Source organism: Puma concolor, chromosome D2, assembly GCF_028749965.1.
Source record: "Puma concolor isolate L17-30 chromosome D2, mPumCon1.1.hap2, whole genome shotgun sequence".
NCBI lineage: Eukaryota > Metazoa > Chordata > Mammalia > Carnivora > Felidae > Puma > Puma concolor.
In genome coordinates, this window is record NC_141677.1 from 56,576,510 (window position 1) to 56,599,539 (window position 23,030).

At 47.1% G+C, this 23,030-nt stretch overlaps 1 protein-coding gene across 2 annotated transcripts in view; it reads left to right on the forward strand.

Moving 5' to 3' along the window:
- DNTT (DNA nucleotidylexotransferase) overlaps positions 1-22,336 on the forward strand; it is a 31,679-nt gene extending 9,343 nt beyond the window's left edge. Inside the window, exons 2-11 of one of the 2 annotated variants that reach the window (XM_086680515.1) lie at positions 2,648-2,819; positions 3,757-3,885; positions 5,375-5,545; positions 5,854-5,925; positions 7,117-7,240; positions 9,332-9,464; positions 10,523-10,631; positions 15,007-15,252; positions 19,938-20,018; positions 21,916-22,336. In XM_086680515.1, the coding sequence (XP_086536641.1) occupies positions 2,648-2,819; positions 3,757-3,885; positions 5,375-5,545; positions 5,854-5,925; positions 7,117-7,240; positions 9,332-9,464; positions 10,523-10,631; positions 15,007-15,252; positions 19,938-20,018; positions 21,916-22,002 (1,324 nt within the window). In that variant the 3' untranslated portion in view covers positions 22,003-22,336. Of the gene's footprint in view, positions 1-2,647; positions 2,820-3,756; positions 3,886-5,374; positions 5,546-5,853; positions 5,926-7,116; positions 7,241-9,331; positions 9,465-10,522; positions 10,632-15,006; positions 15,253-19,934; positions 20,019-21,915 lie in introns of both variants that reach the window. The other variant, XM_086680514.1, reaches the window with a different exon arrangement.
- Positions 22,337-23,030: the final 694 nt, after the last annotated feature.

A 23,030-nucleotide genomic window follows, 5' to 3' on the forward strand; every position in this document is an offset into this window, starting at 1 on the left:
TTGTTGTCTTCTTCTTATTATTTTTTTTTTAATTTTTTTTTTCAACGTTTATTTATTTTTTGGGACAGAGAGAGACAGAGCATGAATGGGGGAGGGGCAGAGAGAGAGGGAGACACAGAATCGGAAACAGGCTCCAGGCTCTGAGCCATCAGCCCAGAGCCTGACGCGGGGCTCGAACTCACGGACCGCGAGATCGTGACCTGGCTGAAGTCGGACGCTTAACCGACTGCGCCACCCAGGCGCCCCTTGTTGTCTTCTTAAAGTCTTCACATAAACGATCTTTCAAGAAGCTTGTTATAAAGAATTTTTGGAATGCTGTGGACCTAGAATAGGGATGCAGAGAGCTGCCTTCTCCCAACTCTTGTCAGATGTGGTTTCACCACAATGTACTTCTGCTTGGCCCGCTGCACATCCTGCCATCCGGATGGTCTCAGCTCTGGCCTCCAGCCCCCAACCCTCTCCCCACGTCAGACTTAGATCCCAACTGTCAACCGGACATTTCCACTTGGACCTCTTGCCATCCTTCAAATGCAGCATGCCTGAAATAAATTTCATTTCCACTCTCCCCCAAAGAGGTGCAACTTCTGAAATCCCTATTTCTACCCAAAGCGCTCTTACTTTACTGTATAAATACGGGAGAGTAATAGTTGACTCTGTTCTCCACTTCAGCCCTTGCAGGTGAATTGAAGCCAGAGGTCCCTCTTATGTCTCTTTTGCCTTCCTTCCTGGTGCTACAGGAGCCAAACTGGGTGAGAATTATCCAGCTCCCAACCCTCCCACCCATCACCCTCCCCTCCAAACCATTGTGTGGACCAGATTAGTTTTTTTTTAAAGGGGGACAACTTATTATTTTTTTAATTTTTTTGTAATATATGAAATTTATTGTCAAATTGGTTTCCATACAACACCCAGTGCTCATCCCAACAGGTGCCCTCCTCAATACCCATCACCCACCCTCCCCTCCCTCCCACCCCCCATCCAGATTAGTTTTTTTATTTATTATTATTTTTTTAACTTTCTATAATAATCTGTATTTTTTTCAATATATGAAGTTTATTGTCAAATTGGTTTCCAAGATTAGTTTTTTTTAAATAACATAGTGATGCTATCACTGTGTCCTGCTCACGAAAGCTTTCACTGGTTCCACAACCCCAGAAAATAAGATCCAACCTCCCAAATGAGGCTTCTAAGACCTTCTATAACCTGGTTGCCCCAACCGACCCAGCCACATCGACAACTACTTCCCAACATAAACTCTTCACTCTGATCCAGGCCATTCCCCTACTTTTCTTCTGGCCTCTGAACCTTTTCTTCCAGGAGGGCCCTAAGTTCTGCCATCTAGGTTCCTATCCCTCCCCATCCATCAGTGGACACAAACCCCTCCTTCCACAAAGCCAGCCAGCCTCTCCCAGCTCACACCGGCTCACACCAGCTCTTTTCCTTCTCTGCACACCACTTGCAAATCTTGTCCATGCTTTATGCCTTGTCATAACATATCGTTAACCATCTGTCTCACATAAGATACTAATGTCCACAAACTTCCCTTTCCTTCTTTGGAAACTCCAACTTCTTACCACTGTCACCACTGCCACCACAAGGAACCTGGGCTGTGAATACAACAGTCAACAAAAAAATACCCAGTGCATCTAAGAGTCAATCAAAAAAGGAGAAGAAGCAAGAGGAAGTCAAGGAAGAGAAGTAGGAAAGAGAAAAGAATTCTATTTTTCTCTTGGATGCCCAAATATGCATCTTGCTATCTCCCAGATTCATAGATTATTTGAACTGAAAGAGCCTGAAAACACATTGGTTCCAAGGATATCATGCTGACCGTGAAGACTTATTAAAAACTAGAAATAACCTACTTGACCCCAAAAAAGACAATCAGAAAGGATGAAGGCCATTTACTAGCTGTGTGGCCTTCAGAATGTCACTTAAACTCTGTTCTTCAGTTCCCTCGTTTTTGAAGTATGAATAACATAACACGTGCCTGAGGAACTTTGTGAGTATCAAATGAGATGATGGGCGTAAGGTACTTGGATGGAGCCGAAGCATGGTTAAGTGCTCAGTGATTATTAGGCGAAAGCTTCCTGCCTACCCTCCGTCACAAGATTGTGCTTTGAATAAACATGTAATACTTCCCCAAAGCTGGTCACCATCTATTAATGGGCTGTGAGATCAATTTAATGAGATGTTAGAAGCATATCTACATGTATCTATATTTTTATTTTAGGTCATAATATAAAACGTATTTCTAACTGTGGGTCATAGACAGTTTGAACGACACTGGACTGAAGTCCTCTACAAATAAATACGAAATGGCATACCGAAGCCTCATGTGGAATGCTTGGTGCTACTTTAAGAAAAATTTCATCTTCTGTCATCTCTGGACTTTGGTTTTCCATCGACACCACAATTCTGTTAATGTTTTCTTAATTTTTCTTGTGTCTGACATGTAACATCGACCACTGTGGCTACACTAATTAATGTAGAATTCCCTTCCCTGGAGGCCTAAATCGTCTGTGCCTATGGTCAGGTCTAGTATGCGTCTTTCTTCGTCAGATGGGATGTTCTGAACACCTCGAGGTAAGAGGAGCCCTTCTCCTTTTGAAATCCCCCTCAGCTGATAGCTTTTTCTTGCATTCTGCAGTGATTCCGTCACGCACATTGTAGCAGAAAACAACTCTGGCTCAGATGTCCTAGAGTGGCTGCAGGTACAGAATGTAAAAGCCAGCTCACAGCTAGAGCTCCTGGACATCTCCTGGCTGATAGAATCCATGGGAGCAGGAAAACCAGTAGAGGTGACAGGAAAACACCAGCTTGTAAGTGTTACGGTTAATCCTCTTTGCCCTTTCCTTGACGATTAGGAACATGGGCTATAGAATCAACAGACCTGAGCTTAACCCCCAGGCGGTCTGCCTTCTCCCTGTGTGACCTTGGGAAAGTCACTCGGGTTTTCTGAGCTTCAGTTTCCTCCTCTATGATATAAGACAGCAAAAGAAACTACCTCACAAGATGGTTAGGGAATTAGAGTAACATACGTGTAAAGCGCTTACCACAGAGCCTGATCTATGACAGGCAGCTGATAAATGATAGCTGCTTTTATGAACAACACTATGCACAAATATTTCAGAATGTGGAAGCCTTGATGTTCTGGTAACCAGAAAAGTAGAGGCTTCCTATTTTTTTTTTTTCTGTCATCATTCATAAAGAAAAACTGATGAAAATTAATCTCTTAATTCCAAGTCCTTCACCATTAATGCTAGAACCCGCGGGAAGAAGGTTCAGACCATGAGTACATGAGTTTGCGGAAAAGGAAAATGGTACTTAATTGATGGTTCTTTGCACGTTTGTTTTTCTCATTGCAAAAATAACACATGTTGGGGCGCCTGGGTTGGCTCGGTCGGTTAAGCCTCCAGCTCTTGATTTCGGCTCAGGTCATGATCTCACAGTTCGTGGGATGGAGCCCCGTGTCGGGCTGTGCACTGACAGTATAGCACTTTCTTGGGATTCTCTCTCTCCCTCTCTCTGCCCCTCCCCAGCTCAAAACAAACAAATAAACTTTAAAAAATACAATACATGTAAACTGTAGCAAATGCAAATGTTAGAGATGCATGTAACATAAAATCTGACTCTCCTATAATTTTATCCTCTCCAGGGACAATTGCCATCAGACTACCTCCAATTTTTCTCGTTCATAATATCTATGATTATGACTATTGATTGCTATTAAAAACGGATGCTTCCGCATTTGTTTAGGTGAGAAGAGATTATTCAGCTAGCCCAAACCCAGAGCTCCAGAAGACTCCGCCACTTGTTGTAAAAAAGATCCCTCTGTATGCATGTCAGAGAAGAACCACTTTAAACAACTTTAACCACATATTCACGGTAAGGGGCTCTACAACAACCCCTAGAGCAAATGAAGGGCTTGCAGCGTCTTTCCATGGATCTGCAAATTCTTTTTTTTTTTAATTTTTTTTTTAACGTTTATTCATTTTAGAGACAGAGAGAGACAGAGCAGGAATGGGGGAAGGTCAGAGAGAGAGGGAGACACAGCATCTGAAACAGGCTCCAGGCTCTGAGCTGTCAGCACAGAGCCCGACGCAGGGCTCGAACTCACGGATCTCGAGATCGTGACCTGAGCCGAAGTCAGTCGCCCAACCGACTGAGCCACCCAGGCGCCCCCATGGATCTGCAAATTCAATTGTGTAATTTTCTGAATATCTAGGAAAATTACCCCCCACATTCACTCACTCCCCCCCACCCCCGGCCTGATCTCTGGTTCTTATTTCAGTCCAGAATGGATCTACTTCTGTTGTAGACATGGACAAATACAATCAGAAATATATTTATATTGTTTAGAGATGGTAAATTACTATTTGATGAGAATTGTCACTTTGGGGCACACTTGTCAAAGGCAAATATTTGGAAAAACCAAATACTGTAGTCCAAAACATAGTAAGAGCAAGTTACAAAGAAACAGCACTAATGCATAAACAGCCTTTGCTGGGTAACCAGGCAACTGAGAGACAGCAGGCCTGGATTCTCACCTCTCTGATCTTAACTAGCTCGGGCAAGTCAGTTCCTCTCTCTGAGCCTCGGTTTCCTCACCCATTCAACTAGAAATTAACCAGATTGTCTCCAAAGCCCCACCCAGGCCTGAAGTTTGGCAGTTGCATTTCAAATGACCCTCACAGGTCCACAGCTGCTCGTTCTCCAGCCTAGAGAAAGTAGTCAGGTTGTTAAAACATGTGGTAGGGTATCAACTACAAAACTTCTCATTTCGAGACTTCCAGCCCCACATCTGCCAGGAAGAACAGGAAACTGCAGTACTGGGCACGGAAGCATGATGCCACACAGCTGTAGCTACTTCCTCCTCTGCTAGAAATGCAAATGCGCCCTACCTGAAACAACCCGCCTTGGGTCCGTGTCCTGTGATCACGCCCCTCTGTTGCCATGTTAAGTGCTGACTGTGTTTTACATACAAGCTGAGAGATGAAGGTGCCCAGTGATCCAGGCAGAACCCCGGACACACGCTGGTGGGGAAGCCTGCAAGGAAAGAGGGCAGGGTCATGCTGAGCAATGACGAGTAGGGGTGCAGTGAGCATGCGATCAGGTTTTGGTTGAATCGCTCCTGAATATCTAATGGCATCAAACTCAAAGTTTCCTTACGAAGCACTCTGTGACCCGTCTTTTCAGTTCAGCTCCTCTCATAGCAAGGGAGGGGTGCAAAGACATGGGAGACCCCATCCCACCCTTCGAGGAGACTGTCAGGAGGTATTTCAACACTCATGAAGGGCAACAGGTGTTTGCAAGTGACTACTAGCTCAGGGGCTCGGAACAGGCCGTGTTTGGCTCACCTGGTTTTGTTCTTCAGGACGCCTTCGAGGTGCTGGCTGAAAACTATGAGTTTAAAGAAAATGAAATCTCCTCTGCGACATTTATGAGAGCAGCTTCTGTGCTTAAATCTCTGCCATTCACAATCATCAGTATGAAGGACACAGAAGGAATTCCCTGCCTGGGGGACAAAGTGAAGTGTGTCATAGAGGTAAGGGTGAAATGTGATTTGTCCTGCTTCCTAATAGCAGGCAGGAGGGGGAAGGGAATGCAGGTAATATACAGATGTGAGATAGACAGACAGACAGATAGATAGATGTTATATCATGTCTATGGAAGGGGCAGGGAGACGGGAGAGAGAGACTCTCAAGCAGGCTCCGCACTACCAGTGCAGAGCCCGACGCGGGGCTCCGTCCCACAAACCGTGAGATCGTGATCTGAGCTGAAATCAAGAGTCGGATGCTTAACAGACGGAGCCACGCCAAGTGCCCCTAACAATTTTTTCAACTGTCCGCGCAGGAAATTATTGAAGATGGAGAAAGTTCTGAAGTTAAAGCTGTGTTAAATGATGAACGATATCAGTCCTTCAAAGTAAGTAATTTTACAGGTGTTGGCTGAAAATGGTTTTTCAGTTAACCCCGTTACTTAATGTAGGTGGTTTGTCAGCTTGGGCTGCCATAACAAAATGCCACAGACTGGGTGAGTTAAACAACAAATATTTATTTTCTTACAGTTCTGGAGACTGGAAGTTCGAGATCAGGGTGCCAGCACGGTCGGGTTGTGGTTAGGGCTCTCTTCCTGGCACCTTTTCAATGTGCCTTCACATGACACACAGAGAGAGAGAGCAAATCCCATGGTGCCTCTCCTTAGTAAGGCACAAACCCCATCATGAGGGCCCTACAGTCATGACCTCATCTAAACCTAATTCCCTCCAAAAGCCTCATCTCCGAACACCATCACAGTGGGGGTTAGGGCTTCAACATATGAGTGGAAGGGGGCACGGTGAGTCCATAATAGTGGTCTAGGAAGCAGATGCCAAAATAAATATGGGTGCACAAGCGTATTGCCATGCTGTGGTGAGATCTTCTAGGATCTTCTAGGATCTGTCACTCATGGGCACAAATAGCATGGGGACACTGGGAGCATGGGACAAAACAAACCTGCTCTTAAGGAGCAAACCTGTGTTGGAAGCTCCCCACTGTGTCCTTCTCTACTTCGAAGCAGGGCTTGGTTCCCCCGCAGTGTTCCCCACCTTGGAGTTCAGGGTGGCAGAGATTTCTGCCCGTCCCTTTGGTTCCGGAGTGATGCAAAGGCCTAAAAGCTGGTTGTGGGCAGGAGCCCAGGCTTGGAGTGCAGACAGCCTGGATTTGAGTTTGGGCTGTGCCGCTTACCAGCTGAGTGACGGCAGAGAATTCATACAACCTACATGAGCATCCCTCTTAAAACCGCAGCGCATGAGTGTGCGTAAGGGACCCCTGGCCAAGGGGAGTGCCTGGTAGGGAAAGCTGTGGTCACACGTGGACGGAACAGGCAAAGGGCGGTCAAATTACACGGAAGCCTATGCAGATGCCAGCCACTGTAACACCATAGGTCAGGAAAGGACCCCCCTGAAACAAAAAGCTCTGTAAAAAGTTACCATCACCCACCCACTTGTCATATGCAGGAGAAACTGGGTCAGAAGTATGCTTACACTGTTTTCCTAATCCCTTGACCTTGAAAAGTGTCACTTCATTGTCATAACGGTCATGTCAGAAACTAAAGGCATGCCTTTCCCTGTTTCAGCTCTTCACTTCTGTGTTTGGAGTGGGATTGAAGACATCTGAGAAATGGTTCAGGATGGGTTTCCGAACTCTGAGTAAAATAAAGTCAGACAAAACCCTGAAGTTCACACAAATGCAGAAAGCAGGTAAATTGTCTCTCCTACGGATCTCCTGATGTTGCCATGGGCTGGCCAGGTTGCGGTAGGGCTCTGAGTTAGCTGAACTTCAAGTCCAGTCTCAGTGAGCTGGGTAACTTGTTCATCCTCTTTCTTGCACTATGGTTAAAAGCACAAGCTTTTGGAATCAGACAGACTTGGATCCAAATCCTGGCTCCAACATTCTGTGGCTGCAAGATCAAGCAAGCTTGTTCAAGTCTTTGAGCCTAAGTTACTTCATCTATAAAAGGGAGGTAACACTGGTAGTTAACGAGGAATAAATCAAATAACGTAGGCAAAGTCCTTAGCACCTCGCGTGGCATAAGCAAAGACGCTTTGCATAGTGGCTGTTGTCATTCCTGCATCCAGATGTCAAACAGGGTTGTGCCGTTGATCTACTTCTTACTGAACTGGCTCTAGATGTTTGGGTCCTGACTGTCTCCTGTGGGTGAAACGAGGAGTGGAGGAGTCATGCGCACGAAAGAGACATGAAGGTTGAGGAGTCAAAAATATTTCAACGAACTAGAGTCATTGCTGGACTAAATGTGGATCTGCGTTAGACACTGTCAGATACCAGGAAATAGAAGGGAAAGCATGAAAATCTAGGCACAGGGCTGACCTACCCGCTCATGACCGACCAGCCGGAGAAGAGAACACTGTGTTGAGACAGGCAGCTGACAGCCCGGCAGGACCTCCCGCAGGTTGAAGGTGGTGGCTTGGACGCTTCCATTTACGGGGGGGGCTCTGGTAAAATGAATTTGGCATTAATTGGCACTAATGAAGAAATGCCAATAAGGGGCCAAAAATTGTACACGTTTTAAACATTTTTTTTTAATTTTTTTTTTTTAATTTTTTTTTTCAACGTTTATTTATTTTTGGGACAGAGAGAGACAGAGCATGAACGGGGGAGGGGCAGAGAGAGAGGGAGACACAGAATCGGAAACAGGCTCCAGGCTCTGAGCCATCAGCCCAGAGCCCGACGCGGGGCTCGAACTCACCGACCGCGAGATCGTGACCTGGCTGAAGTTGGACGCTTAACCGACTGCGCCACCCAGGCGCCCCTTAAACATTTATTTTTAACATGCAATCGAAATACAATATAATTGGGATTCGAAAGAGCAAGACGCACCCAGCAGTGTTGGCTGTAGCCAACTTGCTGTACATGCATCCCTGGTACTTACTTATCTTAGGACTGGAAGCTGGTACCTTTTTCTGATCACCTTCTTCCAATTCCCCTTCTGCCGGCACTGGCCTCTGATAACCACAGGTCTGATTTCTCTTCTATGAGTTTTTGTCTTTAGATTTCACACATAAGTGACGTCATACAGTATTTGTCTTTCTTGGACTTATTTCACTTAACGTAAAGCCCTCAAGGTCCATCCATGTTGTTGCAAATGGCAGGATATCCTCATTTTAGTGGCTGAATAATCCTCCTATTTCCATGCGCGCGTGCGCACACACACACACACACACACACACACACACACACTACAATTTCTTTATCCACTGACGGACACTTAGGTTGTTTCCATGTCTTGGCTATTGTGAATAATGTTGCTATGAACATGGCGGTGTGTATATTCCTTTGACGGTGTTTTCATTTCCTTCAGATGTATTCCCAGAAGCAGGATTGCTGGATCACACAGTAGTTCTATTTTTAATTTTTGGAGGAAGCTCCCTCCTTGGGTCTGTGGGAATAACCAAGTCATTATAGCAAGTCGGCCTGAGCTTCCATCGTAAATCTTTATGCATGATCTGTAAATAATTATAGGGCACAGTTTATTAAGAAGGCTGGTTCTTCAATAAGGAGCTATATTTGAACAGCTTGGTTTCTAGAGGGATATGAAATATAGTCTCTTTCTTAGTCAGGAAATTGTAAGACTCTTACAAGTCAGAAAGCGAAGAGTCATCATTACCATGAAAAATTCACAACCAAGAGAGTAAAGATTTCCCATCTCTGTGGAAACAGTTTGTTGATGCCTGTGGTCATGTTTACTCTATTTGGGGGCGGAATCACCTCCCACAGAGGGCTGGTCATCTCACGTGTCACTCTCTCCATTGACCTGTCCAATGGCCCCTCAGGATTCCTCTATTATGAAGACCTCGTCAGCTGTGTGACCAGGGCAGAAGCAGAGGCAGTCGGTGTGCTGGTTAAAGAGGCCGTCTGGGCGTTTCTGCCTGATGCCTTCGTCACCATGACAGGAGGATTCCGGAGGTAGATAACGAGGGCTGCTTTTGCCTCCCCTGCTCTAACACCTTCAGTGGCTCCCCACCTTCAGAAGTTCAGTTCAGTTTTAAGCACGGCACAAAGGCCTTTGGTGATCTGGTGACAGCCTCTCTCGGTGGCCTCATCTTCCGTAGCTCGGGTTTCCACTTCAGCAACCCCAAATGGCTTGTCTTTCTTTGCACACATGGAGCTATTTCATGCTTCTGTGACTTGCCCAGTCAGACCCTTCCGTGTTTGCACTGGCTTTCCTCAAATTGTCACCTGGCTGACTTTTCCTCATCTTTTATGACTCAGTTCAGGTGCCATGCTCAGCCAGGCACCCCTCCTCAGTGCTACCTGTCAAGTAATTTGTTTGTATGCATGCTTTCCTCACACAGTTTGTAGAAATTAGTCCTCTGTGAGAACCCGGTGCCTGGCAAAATATAGGTGCTCAAGAAATACTGGCTGAGTCAATGAATGAATGAACTCTTCACAGAGATGTGTGCAGTTGTTGGATGTTGAGGCCTCCTTTTCGGAAAGAAATTCCTTCCTTCCCACCCCTTCCTCCAGCTCTCTCTGTGGCCCTCTTACCTGTTAGCTATTGGCCATCTTGGCAAGCCAAGTTTGAAGTGAGGGAGCAAGTGGGAGAGGAAGATCAAATCTAAGAAAATGCCTTCAGTCAATACCATGATTTGGAGAACCCTCTCTCGTATTGTGTGCATGCAGTTCTCAGTTCTGGTCACCGGTTCTGATCTGCCTGTCTGTGTGCACATGTGGGGGTGGGTGTGCACATGTGAGTATGCAGAAGGGATCACTTCCTGTGTTATTTTTACCCACACATATATAATCATATACGTACTATGTGTGACTTTTTCTATGTCATAAATTTATCTTGCAAGGAGTAGAGTTGTGCGATCAAGGATATTTTGTTTAAAAAAAAAATATCACGAGCATTTTGTGTTGCAAACGTTGAGCATAGGGCATAGAAACAAAAGTGAGTTGTAAAAACTGAGAGCTAAAAATCTAATTGATTTCCATTCTATACTTTTTTTTTTTTTTTTGGTCAGGGGTAAGAAGATTGGGCACGATGTTGATTTTTTAATTACCATCCCCGGATCAACAGACGAAGAAGAGGAACAACTTTTACCTAAAGTGATAAACTTATGGCAAAGGAAGGTAAGAAGAAGGATCACAGGTAGATGTTTGGACACTCAAGCATTACATTATACCATTGAATTTTGCACACTATTTATCTTGTCTTTGTGTCATGACCATATACTGGATTCTCAGCGATTTGCAACAACTTACACAATGCCACATGACACACGATAAGACTTACTCGCCTGGGGTCCTAGAGTCTGTGTTGTGAATATCTATCTTATTTATACACCCCTGTCCTGTGTCCAGGGGCCGAGGGCCGTAGGTCTCGGTGTCTGACAGGAGGAAGTGTTACCGCCCCTAAATGAATGGGGCGCGTGTGCCCTACAGACCTGGGAGGTGTGAGATGGGTGGTAGCAGGCTTAGGGGTGGGGCGGGACCACGGGGACTGGGATAGTATCAGCCAGGAGATGTCGCTGCTGCCTTGAACTCTCTGAGGGTCAACAACCACCTTGACTTTGTGCTGAGATGGGAAGAAGGAAACCAACGAGGACCAGCTGGGCTCAGAAGCCCCCACCCACTGCGGAGATCAGACTCGCCTCGGGCTACCTATTGCCCAGCAGAGGAAGCTGCCAGAGCAGCCTGGCAGGGCCCCGACCCGCGCCCCACTCCAGGGAGAGCTCCACTTCCCAAAGGGCCCAGAGGGAGCCACCCCAGGGACCTGTGGGCCTGGCCGGCGAGGATGCTGGGGCTAATGTTTTTCTGGCACAGCTTCATCCTTCCTGAGTGATCTAGCCTCTGCTGCCCGTGGGCCAACCTTCATGATACGCCAGAGGGAGAGAAACCTCAGATAAAGTGAAAATGAGATCGGGGAACACACGATCCTGGAGCCAGGGGCAACAGAAGTGCGGACCCAACATTGGAACCAGATCCACATTCACCTGTGAGGCCATCCCAAGCCCCCTCTGTCCTTCTCAGGAGGGTGGACCCCGGGACTGCCAGGGGCCCTGAGAGTGAACCTCATTGGCCAAGCCAAGGGAAGGCAGGACAGGGAAGAGTCAGCCCCACCTACACGGGCCCCTCGGCTCGGCTCAAGCAGGTAAGGTGGACGGTTCTCATGGATAGACAGCACCATTCATGGGCCTGCTAGCCAAGGCCTGGGTGGGCACAGCAAGACCTGGGGCCCTGTGAGGGTGGGCCTGTTTGACCTTGGTGTTTAGGCACTGCGCTTCCCAGGCTCCGAGACTGTTCCAGACTAAGATGGAGATGGTGGTGTGGGACATGGAGACAAGGACCCTTCTTTCCTTTCCTCTTTCCTCAGTTTGAGGAAACCAGACCTCTGGCCTCCAAGCAGAGAGATGGGCAGGCACGGGTGGAGGCGGACATTAAGCCCCGGGGGGTTTTATTTGGGACTTTAAAAGCACAACCCTGCAGCTTACTGGCTGCATGACCTGGGCCGCTTTGCTTAATCTTTCCTCGTCTATAAAACAGGGAGAGCAAGGCTGTCTCGCTTCATTAACGGAGAGGATTAACTGAGAGAATTAGATAAAGCACTTGATGCTGTGCCCGGTAATGGTAAACGCTTAATAACCAGTGGCCATCGGTGTGATGGCTCCTGCACAAGTACTCACTGAGCTCTGCCGGAGAGCCGGGCCCCGTGCCAGGTGAGGGCACCCAGGAGCCAGCAGGTGCACCTGCTCCTCTTGCGGACAAACAGGACCTCAGGGAGGAGACACCGAGTGGCAGTTGGGTGTCCCAGCTCTGCCTGAACCCCTGCAGCCCCGGACTTGCCCCCACCACCTTGGCTGTGAAGTCCTCGTGGGTAACTTCCGTTTCTACCTCGCTCCTCAGCCCTGACATTCTTACCAGAGCTCGCATTTTCCAGATTATACAGATGATATCCCACCCAGGACAGGCATGAGCACACTCACACAGCACGCACGTGTTATGTGAGCACGACAAACGGCCCGTAGGCGTCAGTGTGAGCTGCCCATCTAGTGAACTAAACGTGAGCCTTGGAGAAGACCCCTTGGTCGGTGGAAAGAAAAGGAGGAAAGGGAGCTTGGAAATACTGATCTTTGGTGGAGGTCCCCATCTCGAAGACTCCTGCCAGCCTGAATTCTTCCTGGCCACCACAGCTCAACCCAAAGAGGGGAGGGCTCACTGGAGTGGGGTTCACCCCTGGACTAGGGTGGGGTTGACCCCTGGTGGGTGGGACCTTGCTCGGGGCCGCTCACTGTTCACCAGGCTACATCCTCAGTTCCTGGAAGGCTGACAGACTGAAAGTATTAATACTTTAGAGGAGAGAACATATTCACTCCCACTGCAAAACAGACTTGACTTTGAATAGGGGATGTGGAGTCTTCTGAGAAGGGGTTGGAGGAAATTGAAACAGAAGCGTGGATGGATCCTGGCTGTCAGAAAGGGGGAGGGCCTCACCCTCCAGCCTTGCCACCCTCCCTCTCTGTTGGGGGAGCCTGATACTAAACGTGGGGTGATGGTGCCTCCTTCTTTGTGAGAGGCAAAGCTGAGGGCTAAGCACTTCTCTCCCACCCCGTGTCATGTACCTGAGAGTCAAGTGCTCAGTCCCCAGGGGAGGAAGGGAGGGAGGAACAGGGGAAGATCCTCCCTCCTGGTCAAGAGGAGTCCCTTCGTTTCCAGTAAGAAGAAAAGAACATGCTGATAGGAAGTTTAGTCAGCTTGTGCTTATCGATGGCAGAGCCCAAAACTTTGAAGGAGTTTTCAAAGAGAGAAGTCACTCAAGGGGAAATGGGGATCAACAAGGAAAGAAACGGGAGAAGACAGAGATGTCCCACAAACAGCTCAGGCCAGACGGCAGGAGGCAGTATCAGGGGTTGTGTGGGTTGTGTGTGTGCGTTGTGAACTGTGCCCCTGCTGCAGAAGGTGTCTGAATATGCAGACAGGAGCTTTTTATTCAAGGCATGCATTCCCAAACACCTCGCAAGATCCAAAGCAAAACCCTACAAAATGGCCCATTGTCCATGACCAGCCAATGTCACCACCATGTGGCAATAGGGTAAACACAGCTTTTTAGGAAGACAGCTTTGTGGATTTTGGAGGGAGGTGGGTGTTATTGCAGATTTAACTTCAGGGAAAGACTTGTTAATATTTTAATAGCTCACTTTTCAAAGGTACATGATCCAAGTTTACAAGGAAGTCTGCTATGCTGTACTCATTTTTGTAAGTTTCATTAAAAAGCAGAATTGTGTTTTCTTGAGCTGGTTATGAGACTATTCTATGGCAACACTTGGCCTCTCACCAAAAGGGTCTTCTCGACATCAGTGCTCCACGCCCCTTCAGATGGTGTGTGTTTTTCCTAATACCTTTCCTGGGGGGGGGGGGGGGGGGGCGCTAAAGGGCAAGAGTTCCCTCTTTTGAGATCAGCAAAAGGAAAAGTTATCAAAGTCCGGTTGAATTGAACAATATCTCCCGGAGGGCTACAGAGGGAATGCAGAGCATTCCTAATAACAAAATTAACTGAACCAAAGTGCTCAAAGTGTGGTCCCTGGACCAGCAGCATCAGCATCTCCCGGGAACTTGCTAGAAATGCAAATCCTCACCCTTTCTCCTTCCACTGAATCACTCTGGGGAGAGGCCCCCACAAACTGCTGTGACAAACTTTCCAAATGCTTCTGATGATAAAGTTGGAGACCGGCTGACCTGAGGAATGTCTGATAACAGATCACCTACCCGCAGAGCTATGACTGAATTATTGTGAGGTTTTTTGCTTTGTTAGTTGTCACTCAAGATTTATCAGTTGATTACACGTTTCTTTCTCTCCCTGTCCCACATCTGCCCTGTGCTGTGAGGAGTTCCCACGGAGCAGACAAATTGGAGGGTCGCTGAGCACATCTTCGAATCTCTTCTTCTCGTTCTGACTCAGCATCACTGGGGGAGATATGTGTCATTAACTGTATCCCAGTCCCCAAGGCGGACCCAGTGACAATCTTAAAATGCAACCTAGAGGTAGTGACTCGTCCTGCCCAAAAGCAGGGCTGAGCCTCCGGCCACAACCCTTCGGGACAAATAAACCAGGTCATCTATATAATATAGAGGGACACTGACTCAGAGCAACTGCATAAAAACAGCAGGGCTTTTGTTCATGATTGGTTTGTTCTCAAAGCGGTGAGGCAAGTTTCTGAGCCCTGACTTGTGATTCGGAAGTAAGGAGCGGGATTCTCGGGCAGCTTTGCCATGAAGTGGCCTTGGCCTCTCTAACTGCTAAGTTCCTCTGCTACATAGGCTAATACACCCACTTCCTGGCTTCCTTTCCCAGGGTTACCAGGTGGGCTTGCATGGCAAGGGCACAACATGCCCACCTTCTGCTCAAATCTGTAAAGCTTCTGCTAAGAGCAGTCATTAACAGCCCAGTATCAAATTGCAGACCCTGTCCACTGGGGACTCTTCCTGATGTCTTTCTGTTTGCTTTCAGGAATTACTTTTATACTACGACCTTGTGGAGTCGACATTTGAAAAGCTAAAGTTGCCTAGCAGGAAGGTGGATGCTTTAGATCATTTTCAAAAATGCTTTCTGATTTTAAAATTGCACCATCAGAGAGTGGACAGTGGCAAGTGTAGCCAGCAGGAAGGGAAGACCTGGAAGGCCATCCGTGTGGACCTGGTCATGTGCCCCTACGAGCGCCGTGCCTTTGCCCTGCTGGGCTGGACTGGCTCGCGGGTAAGTGCTACACAGATCCAAAAGAAGTAGGCTGGGTCCACCGGGGCCCAGGAGAGAGACAATGGCAGTGGGACCAGGGAGACAGGGAGGAGTGCCCAGAAACCTCCAAATCTGGGCATTCTACCTGCACGAGGTCAGTGACACAGATTAATTTAGAGCAGTTGTTATTCTCAGTGTTGGTCCCAGGCTGGCAGCATCAGATCACCTGGGGGCAGGTTAGACACGCAAACTCTCCACCCACCCCCCCAGGACCTCCTGAATCAGAAACTCCGGGGGTGGAGCCCAGCAATCTGCTTTCGAAAAAAGCCCGGCAGGTATTTCAGGCTGGCATTTCGGATGTAGCTGGAGAGGGAGGACCACTGAAGCAGAGAAAGCAGCAAGGTGGCTGAGGACACAGGTTTGGCTTTTCCGGGACCTGTCATGGGCCTCTGCTCTGCATCTCATTGGCTGGGGGTCTCAGAGCTCCCTATGCCCTTGAAGACTTAGCTTTCCCACCAAGGAAGTGAGGGCAAGGACTCTGTCACCTCCCTGGGCTGCAGGGGTGGGTGAGATGAAGCCGGCAAAGTCCCCAGTGCCATGCCGGCATGTGATGGGTGCTGGCCAAGAGGCGGTTCTCCCTCCCCTCCAGTTACATTCACAGCGAGGGTGCCCAGGATTCGAATCTCATTAGCAGGAGCTTCCCCCCACCACCCCCGGTGTAGTATGCGCTGCCCGCTTTCATCAGCGTCCCCAGGCAGCTAGCTGTTGCTTGAGCCTTTAGCTGTTACTTGACTCTTTAGAGGGTTTTATATGGATGAACGACAGGACACGAATTAGTTGTCCTCAACCTCGAGTTAAATGTCTGGTGTCTTTGCTTGAGGCTGCAACTATTTCAGCAGAGGGTCTCGGCCCTAGAATTCCTCACCCTCATCAAAAAATGTTGGCTGACATTTTTCATTCATAAAAGTTGGAAAACCTGATGAAGCAATCTATCATAAATGCAGCTTGTTTGACAGACGAGAATCTTTGGGAGCACAGAGCCTGATGAGACAGGGGAGAGTTCCAAAAACAAGTCCGAAGTTATATAAGATCAGGCTAGTTAGGCATCACTGGCAGAAACGGTGGCCTTTTACCCATTTTGTTTGAAGACAGGCATGTTTTCAGCACATTTTATTTATTTTTTTTAAATTTTTTTTTTAACGTTAATTTATTTTTGAGACAGAGAGAGACAGAGCATGAATGGGGGAGGGGCAGAGAGAGAGGGAGACACAGAATCGGAAACAGGCTCCAGGCTCCGAGCCATCAGCCCAGAGCCCGACGCGGGGCTCGAACTCACAGACCGCGAGATCGTGACCTGAGCTGAAGTCGGACGCTTCACCGACTGAGCCACCCAGGCGCCCCTGTTTTCAGCACATTTTGGTCTCTTCTCTCGGAGTTCTTGGAAATTGCTTCTATGGGTTCTGCAGGCGCTGATAGAACACTCAGCGTTTTGCTGACTGACTTTAAACTAGTTCACCTCTTTGAGCCCCCACCGCCCCATCTCTATTGTGGATAATAGTGGTGCCCACCTCTTATTGTTGCCATTTGGGTTAAAGGAGAGGCTGCGTGCTCAGCATGTGGTAGCTACTTGTGTGACTATCTTTACGCCCTACTTATGCAACCACTGAATATGGTGTGTTTTGTCTCCAGGGGGATACCTGTTGGTGGGTGACCAGGATTAGATTTAGTCTAAAGTTTTGTAGGTGAAAAATTCGACTTCACCTTTTTACCCAAATATTTCAGGGCCTGGGAAGTGTTCTCAAGACAATTCAAGTCATCTCTTAATCTCACCTCAATTTGGGGCCTACATTCCCCTATAGGGAATGGTGCCCTCTAGAGTTCCGCAGTGCACAACTTGCACAACTGTATGCAGCAGCCGTTGGCCAACTTCTGAGGTCGATTGTGACCGATGATACAGTCAGACTGTAGTACCAATGCCCCTGCCCAGTGTTCGGCTTCCTTCATTTGAAACATAAGACATCATCCTTGCCATGCCTATTTCACAGGGTCATTGTGAGAAACTAAAGAGGGTTTAAAGCAGAAGGCTTTTAAACTGTCTTGGGTAAAGTGCCTGAGTCTGGGTCCCAGCTCTATCATAGGTTGTGTGGCCTCGGGTGAATGACTTAGGCTCTCTGGGCATCCTTTCTTCATCTGAAAAATGGACTAACAAAAGCCCCGCCTCACAGGATTGTAATGAGCATTAAATGAGACAATGCCCTCATCTCAGCACAACTTCGAGTCCAACTATGTACATAAAACTGTTCTCCTTGAGGGGTGCCAAGGTGGCTCAGTTAAGCATTTGGCTTTGGCTCAGGTCATGATCTCACAGTTCGTGGGTTCAAGGCCCGCATCGGGCTCTGTGCTGACAGCTCAGAGCCTGGAGCCTGCTTTGGATTCTGTCTGTCTCTCTCTCTCTGCTCCTCCCCCAGTCGTGCTTCCCCCCCCCAAAAAAAAATAAACATCAAAAAAATTTAAAAATTAAAAAAATATAAACATTTTTAAAAGTCTAATTAAAAAAAAACTGTTTTCTTTGAGGTAATTAAAGAGTCTTTTAGAGTCTTCCAGAAGCTGTTAAATGTCAGCGGTAAGAGAGCAGATCAAAAAATTAATATAAAGCAAGAAGTGAGCCCAGTGCCTGGCACAAGGTGAGCTCTACGTAAATATTAAGAAGGATGTCGTTGCCTGTTTCTGGCCTCGCCTGGTACAGCTGAGCGATCCCCCTAGAACATAAGTCAGATCAGGTCCCTCCGCAGCTCAAAACCTTGCAGAGACTCCCCCATTGAGCTCAGAGTAAACGTGGGGTCCTGCCGTGGCTCATGAGACCCTGCTCGATCTTCCCACCCCCTTATCCCTCTGAACTCCTCTCCTACGGCTCTCTCCCTAAACAGGCCAGGCTCGCTCCATGCTAAGGCTGTGTGCTGGCTGTTCGTCTGCCTGGACGGCTCTCCCCCCAGAGTCCACTTGGCTGACACCCGGTCCAATTCCTTGCTCAAACCCCTACCTTCTCAATGAGGCCTGCTCTGTACACAACAGTTACCTTTCCTCATACCGTCCGGTTTATTTATTCCATTATTGTGCCTTGTCTGTGTCCCCTGCTCGAAGGCAAGCCCCACCAGGGCAGACATGTTCACTGTTGTATCCCAAGCACACAGGACACACATGGCACACAGTAGGTGCTCAATAAATACTTGAGTAAATATTGTTATTCTCCAAATAAAAGACATCATTATCATTTCTTGCAGTCTATGGGGAAACGTTCTCAGGTTTCAGCAGAGGAGTCCAGGAATATATCTTTCACCACGTAGAGTTGGGGAGCCAAGGGCAGCCTCTCACTGCCCCCCTCATCCCCATCCTCTCCAGCCTTTCCCAACACCCTGGGAGCAGCCATCGCTCTAAGTGCTGGGGAGTGGGGTGGGAAGAGAATGTCCCAGGGCTGGCAGGAGGCATAGTGCCAAGTGACGCTCCCATATTTTCAGTCCAGCAGCTACTGCACCCAGAACCTGCTACACCCCGATTTGTCCACAACCCTGGCTCCCCCTCTGCCACATTAATAAAACTTCTGTTTGGAGAGCCTGTTTTCTTACACAGCGGGCCGTGGTGGGAGGGGTCCCAGCCTCAGCCGGCTTTCCGAAACTAGGAAACGGCTCCTCGCCGCTAGAGGGCGCGATTATCCCATACTTTCCTCCGCATCTCACAAGGAAAGATCAACGTTTCTAGATCTGTGCTTAAACTCAACAGCAGCTTTATTCACTGTCCTCTATCTTAGCCTTCAGTTTTCACCCCCTGCAAACTCAGAGCCCACCCTCGATCATAGGACATGCTATTCTGGGACAGGTGGCTCAAACCGTGAGTTTTACAGACTCTCATCCAAGAGGCTGTTAGAGCCAGAAGGGACCCTACTTCCTATGTACGGACTTTCTTCATCCTCCTGTCTGACCAGTCAAGATTCAGAGAAACGGGGTGGCTTGCCAAAAGAGGCACAAATAGGGACAAAATCCAGGCTGGAGTTTGGGTCTCTTGACTCCTCAGCTTCTCTTGGCATAATGATATTCCAAATAAAAAAACTATTATTTAGGGGCGCCTGGGTGGCGCAGTCGGTTAAGTGTCCGACTTCAGCCAGGTCACGATCTCGCGGTCCGTGAGTTCGAGCCCCGCGTCAGGCTCTGGGCTGATGGCTCAGAGCCTGGAGACTGTTTCCGATTCTGTGTCTCCCTCTCTCTCTGCCCCTCCCCCGTTTATGCTCTGTCTCTCTCTGTCCCAAAAATAAATAAACGTTGAAAAAAAAAATTAAAAAAAATTAAAAATAAAAAAAAAAAAACTATTATTTATCCAGCATTTGCTTTGGGACCAGGTATTATCCTGGACACAATCCTCACAGCATTTATTTATTCACTCAACAAACACTTTCTGTCCATCTTCTGTGTGCCAGGCACTATTAGAGAAGGGAATATGGTTATGAACCAAGCCAGCCAGGCTCCTGTTTTCAAGGAGCTTACATTCTAATGTGCCATCACAGAGCTTTGCCCTCGGAGAGAAAATTGCTTTCAGAACGTTCACTGGAGGTAAATAGGTGTTTCGTTATAGGGACTTAGATATCTCTAAACGCGTAATACTGAAGACATTCTAAACTTAATAGTAATTTATTTTAATTATATCTCGTCCAGCAGTTTGAGAGAGACCTCCGGCGGTATGCCACGCATGAGCGGAAGATGATCCTGGATAACCATGCTTTATACGACAAGACCAAGGTAGAGTTGTCTCCCCAAGGTGGGCTGCTCTGATCCTCATCCCTATGGCTGGCTCCCTGAGCACTTTTCCTGAACTGATGTTTGCCCTGAGTGTCCTGTTCCCACAGATCACAGTTGAGGGCAGCTGGAAAGACCCTGATGGGAGCACGGTCCCCACCTGGCCCAGAATATACCTCAAGGGCTTTGGGCTCAAAGATGATGAGCTTGTTGGGTCTTTAGAACCAGTCCAGCGTGAACATTAATTGTGTTTGATATATCTTTGGTATTTGGAGTGAATAAGTCCAAAGAAAACCAAGGATTCCCCAAATCACAAATACCACTCAAGTACCCCTTAAATGCGTGGGCAGCTGCATTTTGAGTGACCACTTGGGTCATTAATGAGAGCATACTGCAAGAGGAAGAGCCACAGAACTTCCCTGAGATGTAGATGAGCAATCAGTGAGGCTCCCTCACCAGCTGTGTAACTCACTTGGTGTGCTGCACTTGGCACTGATCAGGATCCAAATTCATGCCTCGGCAAAAGGATAAATTACTGCATAAATTATGAAGAGTTAAATATTCATCTGTTAAATCTACACGCCAAGGTCTGCTGTTCTCCCAGGGGTCAAGGACATTAAACTAAGCTCTGAGGGGAATAAGACATAAAATAACCAGAAGTTATCTTTACCCTCTAAGAGCTCACAGCCTAAATGCGCTGTATTTGATTAGAGCTGTCTCAGTTACAGGTGTCAGAAACCCAGTCCAAGGTGGCATAGCAAAAAAAGTATACTTGGCTTATATATTGAAGCATCTGGGGGTAATACTGATTTCAGGTATGTCTGTATCCAGGTGCTGATTGCAGGTTTTCCTCAGTGTTGGTTTCAACCTCAGGCATGGTTTTCCCATGATTCCCATCCGTCCAACTTAACAGAGAAGAGCCTCTTTCCTGATAGTTCCAGCAAGAGTCCTAGTTGATGTTCATTGGCCAGGCCTGGGTCATGTGCCCATCCCTTATGGCTCTGATTGGCCAGGCTTTGATCGTGTGGCCCTCCTTGGAGATGGAATTAGCCCCACCTGATCCTCACAGACTGAGAGTAGGGAAGGGTGGTTTCTCAAAGGAAAATCAAGGTACTGCTGTCAGAGGAAAGGGCCATAGATGTCAAGCATGTGAGTGGAGGCAGAGTCACATAACACAGCATAGGAATGCTTACAAATTAACACATACTAAATAGTTTAACATAACTGAGTGCGTCTTGAGGGTCCAACACTGTGCTATAGGCAAGAAGGGGATGAGGGAGAAGTGGCGCTTGGTCTAAAAGAGATCATGGAGTGGGAGCCTGGGGTGGGGGTGGAGGCGGGCAGGTGAGGAAGGTCAGAAGGAGAACCCAACATATACAAGTATCCTATAATTGCCTCTCGTTACTTGGAGCAGGAGTACATAATTCTGGCTGCCCATGAGACTTACCCAGAGCCTTTACAAAGACTGGTGACAGGACCTCTCCTGAGATTCTGATTTCATTGAACTGGGGTGTCATTCAGGCTTCAAAGTTTTTTGGGTTTTTTTGTTGTTGTTGTTAAGTTCCTTTAGGTGGTTCTAATGAAGAACTGTGGTTAAGAACTACAGACCCATTGGAAAAATACCAAATGCTTTTAGCTAAATATGTAAGGCCGTTGTAATTTTGTTAATTTATCAGATACCATGTTTTGGGGGCAGGAAAATAATAAAATTACAGAAGCCAGTCAATATTTAAAAAAAAAAAGAAGTCAGTTCAGATGATTTTTTATACTCAGAAGCAGGGAATTATGTTTTGGTAATAACCCACTCTGCCAAGACAATTTACAAAGTAAAACTTTCACTATGTCAGGATTGAGATGTTTAAAAATATCTGAATGCACATATTTCTTTTTATGCTTTCAGAAAATATTTCTCAAAGCAGAAAGTGAAGAAGAAATTTTTGCACATCTGGGATTGGATTACATTGAACCATGGGAAAGAAATGCCTAAAAAAAGTTGTCAACTTTTTTTCAGTTTTTTTTTTCGGGTTAAATAAATTCTGCTTCATATTATAGTAAAGATGCCTTAAGAAAATATGAGATTCTTTAAGCCTTATTGAAATGCAGATTGCTTTTAGAAATAGTTTTGGAAACATGATAAGGCACCGCCACTTGGTAATGGGTTAGGGTCTAATAGGCCGTTTGTATGACTGTTGCTTAGATTTCACAATGCATTTTTCCATTGAAATGTTGTTGTAATTGGTGGCTCATTTCCAGCATAGCTCATCAAAGCCCATAGTGTAGCTGAAATACTATATATTTGCAATAAAAATAGGAGGAATCAAGACGGTGGAGTCTTCTTTTTCACTCAAACACTATAAAATATTCTAAACAAAAATGTGACAAAATGAAAGAGTGAAGAGTTTAAGATTTATCTTGAGGAGAGAAGATTCTGGAGGGGGTTCTGGGTCCCTTCTGGAGGAGGGGGTACTAACTCACTTTGCTCAAGCCATTGTCTGCTCCTTCTCTCAGCCATGGAGCTGCTTCCCTGGGCACCCAGCACAAGGCCACACACGAGATGTATTCCCACTGCTTTCATTCAGAAGTACAACTTCTTAAACGTCAAAGGAATATATCCCCTATTTTCTATCTCTGAGTCTCTCTCTGGATCTTAGTGGCCCTTTTCCTCTCAGGGAGATACTTTTTGTTGGTCTTTTCATCTTGGGACACTCCCCAGGTAAGGGAGGCAGCTTCGAAAGCACGTGTTGGCATTGGCAGTAACTGGGTTTGTAGAACCTGTTCTTAGTTATTTGAAGAAGAGGGTCATGTTTCTGAGCAAGCAGAGGCCCTAGGGTGAGAAAGAAATGTCTCCACAACATATCAGAGTGGAATTGGTGGATGGATCCTGAGATGCCGTGGACTCAGGCTCTCCCATTAGGAGACCCTGCCTGTTCACCAGCAATGGCCCCGCATGGCAGAACCAGGACTCCCGGAAGCTCCATCACAGAAGCAATGTTGAAGTCCTGGCCTGAGCCAGCT